Genomic DNA, 3,559 nt, shown 5'->3' with positions numbered 1-3,559 from the left:
TTGGGGTCTATATGCACAATATAGTTTCCAATCAGCCCCAATAAACTGTGCTATCCCTTGTATTACCTTTGAAATGAATGCTGGTCCGTTGTCTGATCCTATTAGGGTAGGGAATCTGTACCTGGGCATGATGTCTTCTAACATTTTCTTTGCTACTACCTGCGCAGTCTCATGCTTGGTGGGGAAGGCCTCTGTCCATCCTGAAAAGGTATCTATAAACACTAACAAATATTTATATTTATATTTTTTAGGCTTTACCTCGGTGAAGTCTACTTCCCAATAGGCTTCCGGCCTGGTTTCGCAGGTTCTGGAGCCAGGGTTTTTCCCGTGGTTGGTGGCGTTAGTTAATTGACAAGCTTTACAGCTAGTAACTATCTGCTCAATTTTTGTCCTGGAATCTTTAATGGTGATCCTAGCATGTCTTATTAAGTCTTGCATTTTTCTTGTGCCCATATGAGTGGCTCGGTGCATCTTGGATAAGACTTTATTTCCCATTTCTTCTGGGTTGATTATGCTACAGTCTGCTGCTCTCCACCATCCGTTAAGGCACTGAGTTAAAGGTAATTTTTGGATCCAGTTTAGGTCTTCTTTACCCCAAGTAGGTTACCTCGGATCTCCAAATTTGGGCTTCCTTTGCTGAAGCCCGGTACCCCAGGGCACCAAGTGTCCGGAGGAGATTTTTGGTGCCTTGCAAGCAAGCTTCGGCAGTCTCAGCGGCGATTAAAAGATCGTCAACGTACTGCAAGAGAGTCACTTTGGGGTTTTGATTCCGGTACTCACCCAGATCCTCGTGAAGTGCCTCATCGAACAAGGTGGGTGAGTTTTTAAATCCTTGGGGGAGCCGGGTCCAGGTCAGTTGCCCATTTATGCCTCTCTCAGGATCGGACCACTCGAAGGCGAAGAGCTCTTGACTTTTGGGGGCCAGAGGCAGGCTGAAAAAAGCATCTTTTAAATCAAGGACAGTATACCATTGTCTTTCTGGGCTGAGGGCACTTAGGAGGGTATAGGGGTTGGGTACTGTTGGGTGTATGTCCATGACTCGGCGGTTAACTTCTCTCAGATCTTGTACCGGACGATAGTCCGCACTGTTAGGTTTTCGTACAGGCAGCAGGGGGGTGTTCCAGGCTGAATGGCAGGGACGCAAGATGCCTAAGTCTAGGAGGCGACGGATATGTGGCGTGATGCCATTTCTGGCCTCCATTGACATCGGGTATTGTCGGACCCGAACTGGATCTGCCCCCGGTTTCAGCTCTATGAATAGAGCTGGGCGATGTTTAGCCAACCCCATACCCCCGGTTTCAGCCCATGCTCCTGGAAACTGTTGGAGCCAGGGCTCTATGTTTTGACTTTGTGAGGGTGGCCCCTGGTGGAGTCGATATTCATCTTCTAATCTTAGAGTAAGTGTGGTAATGGGCTGGTTGTGAGGGCCAGTCACTTGGGGGCCCCCTGGCGTAAAATGAATTTGGGCCTCCATTTTAGTGAGTAGGTCTCTTCCTAATAAGGGGCATGGGCTGTCAGGGATGACTAGGAAGGAATGGGTGACCTTTCCATTTCCTAGATCCACAGTCCTCTGGGTGGTCCAGGGATATTTTTTTATTCCGGTAGCCCCTTGGACCCAGGAAGATTTTTTAGAAATTTTTCCATGGGGCCTGATCAAGACCGAATGTTGTGCTCCTGTGTCAACTAGAAATTGAACTGGGTTCCCCTCCACTTGTAGCGTTACCCTAGGTTCGGGGAGGGGATCCGAACCCCGTCCCCCCTATTCTGCATCTTGAGTGAAGAGGGCGGGTGTGGTTTTTGGCTGCCACGGTTTTTGATCATGACGTGGCTTTTTCTTTCTAGGGCATTCTCGGGCCCAATGGCCTTTTTCTTTGCAATAGGCACATTGGTCCTTATCTAGGGGCTTTTGGACAACAGCGGCCAGGACTTTGGTCATTTTCTCAGTGGCTTTAAGTTGCCTGTCCTCTGGAGTCTCTCTATTATTAAAGACACGCTGGGCAATGCGGACTAAGTCCTGAATCTGTTTTCCCTCCAGGTCCTCTAGTTTCTGGAGTTTCTTTTTAATATCAGTGGCTGCCTGATTTACAAAGGCCATTACAACAGCAGCTTGATTTTCGGGGGCCTCGGGGTTCATGGGGGTATACTGTCTAAAGGTTTTCATTAATCTTTCTAAGTAAGCGGCAGGGCTCTCTGTCTTACCTTGTATCACTGAATACACTTTTGGCAAATTAGTGGGCTTGCGTGCAGCAGCCCGGAGACCCGCCATTAGAGTCTGGCGATAAATGCGTAGCCGTCCCCTACCTTCTGCCGTGTTGTAGTCCCAGCCATCCTGTGGGGGTCGGGTCAAGGGAAAAGCTGCATTAATGAGATCAAGGTTAGCAGTGGGTTGGCCGTCATCTCCAGGAACCAGCTTTCTTGCTTCCAATTGAATTCTTTCTCGCTCCTCAGTGGTGAACAGGATTCAGAGGAGCTGCTGACAATCATCCCAGGTGGGTTGGTGGGTAAACATAACGCTGTCTAAGAGACTTATTAAATCTTTAAGGTTGTCAGAAAATCGGGCATTCTGGGTTTTCCAGTTATATAGGTCACTGGTAGAGAAGGGCCAGTATTGAAGTCGGGGGTTCCCCGTCTCATCGGGAGGCCCTTTTTCCCGTAAGGGTAAAGCTACGGTGGAGTCAGGAAGGCGGAGTCCTGGCTCATGTGGGGCCCGCCTACGGGTATGTCCGGCGGCCCTTGGACTTTGCCCCCACTAGGCTTGGGCGCGGGTTGAGCCTCCCTATTCTCTAGTTCTCCTATGGGCTGGGCTACGGGAGGCTCTGCCGGCGCAGCAGGGATAGGGGCAGCTTGCGGAATAAGAGGAGGAACCTGGTAAGGGGGAGGGTCAAGGGAAAGTAAATCTTGGTTGTCGGGGAGAACAGGGGGTGCAGTTGGAGTTGGCGGCTTGGGAGGGTTGATAGGTTTAGCCGCTAGGATTTGGCATGACTCTGCTATTAAGGAAGAGGCCATCCAAGGAGGTGGGTTTTCTACTAAATCTTGCCACACCAGAATATAGGGAATCTGATCCGAGTGACCTTCTTTCCCTGGTAGGAAAATTTTTTATTTTACTTTAAGGACCACAGGGAGGCAGAAGGTTCCCTCTGTAGGCCAATTGACCCCAAAGGTGGGCCATGCAGAGCGGCAATAGGTGATCAACTTCCTTTTGCGAATGTCTAGGCTTAAGTTGTGTCCTCTAGCTTTTACATCCCTGAAGTTGGCGAGAAGGAGGGAGAGAGGGGTGCTCTGCGTTTGGCCCATGTTATGATTCTGAGGAAGAGGAGAAGAGAAGGGGGCGGCACGGAGGGGGCCCTGAAGCGGCTGAAATCAGCGATGGAGTTCGCACAGGCGACCTCCGAGGGTGAGACCCCTGGCGGCCTGGCTGGGCCCCGGGGGGAGGGGCGGGAGGGAAAGCCGCAGGCAGCTGAGGAAGGAGGAAAGAGGAACAAAGGATGGAATAATTAATTCTGATCAGCCGAAAAAACACTTAATTCCAATAAAACATCCGACGCACGAAAGAAAAACA

The 3,559-nt window shown here is 50.2% G+C and overlaps 1 protein-coding gene across 1 annotated transcript; it reads right to left on the bottom strand.

Annotated features, from left to right (window-relative positions):
* Positions 1-220: 220 nt before the first annotated feature.
* LOC122218334 lies at positions 221-3,006 on the bottom strand. The gene is made up of 3 exons (XM_042936653.1): positions 2,716-3,006; positions 1,856-2,443; positions 221-1,759 (listed from the first exon to the last, which is right to left on the bottom strand). Exons 1-3 carry the CDS (start codon positions 3,004-3,006, stop codon positions 590-592), a joined length of 2,049 nt encoding a protein of 682 aa, XP_042792587.1. The 3' UTR covers positions 221-589.
* Positions 3,007-3,559: the final 553 nt, after the last annotated feature.

Source organism: Panthera leo, chromosome B1 (genome assembly GCF_018350215.1).
Source record: "Panthera leo isolate Ple1 chromosome B1, P.leo_Ple1_pat1.1, whole genome shotgun sequence".
Taxonomy (NCBI): Eukaryota; Metazoa; Chordata; class Mammalia; order Carnivora; family Felidae; genus Panthera; species Panthera leo.
Note: the sequence above shows the minus strand (reverse complement) of the source record. Positions and strands in the feature narration are given on the sequence as shown.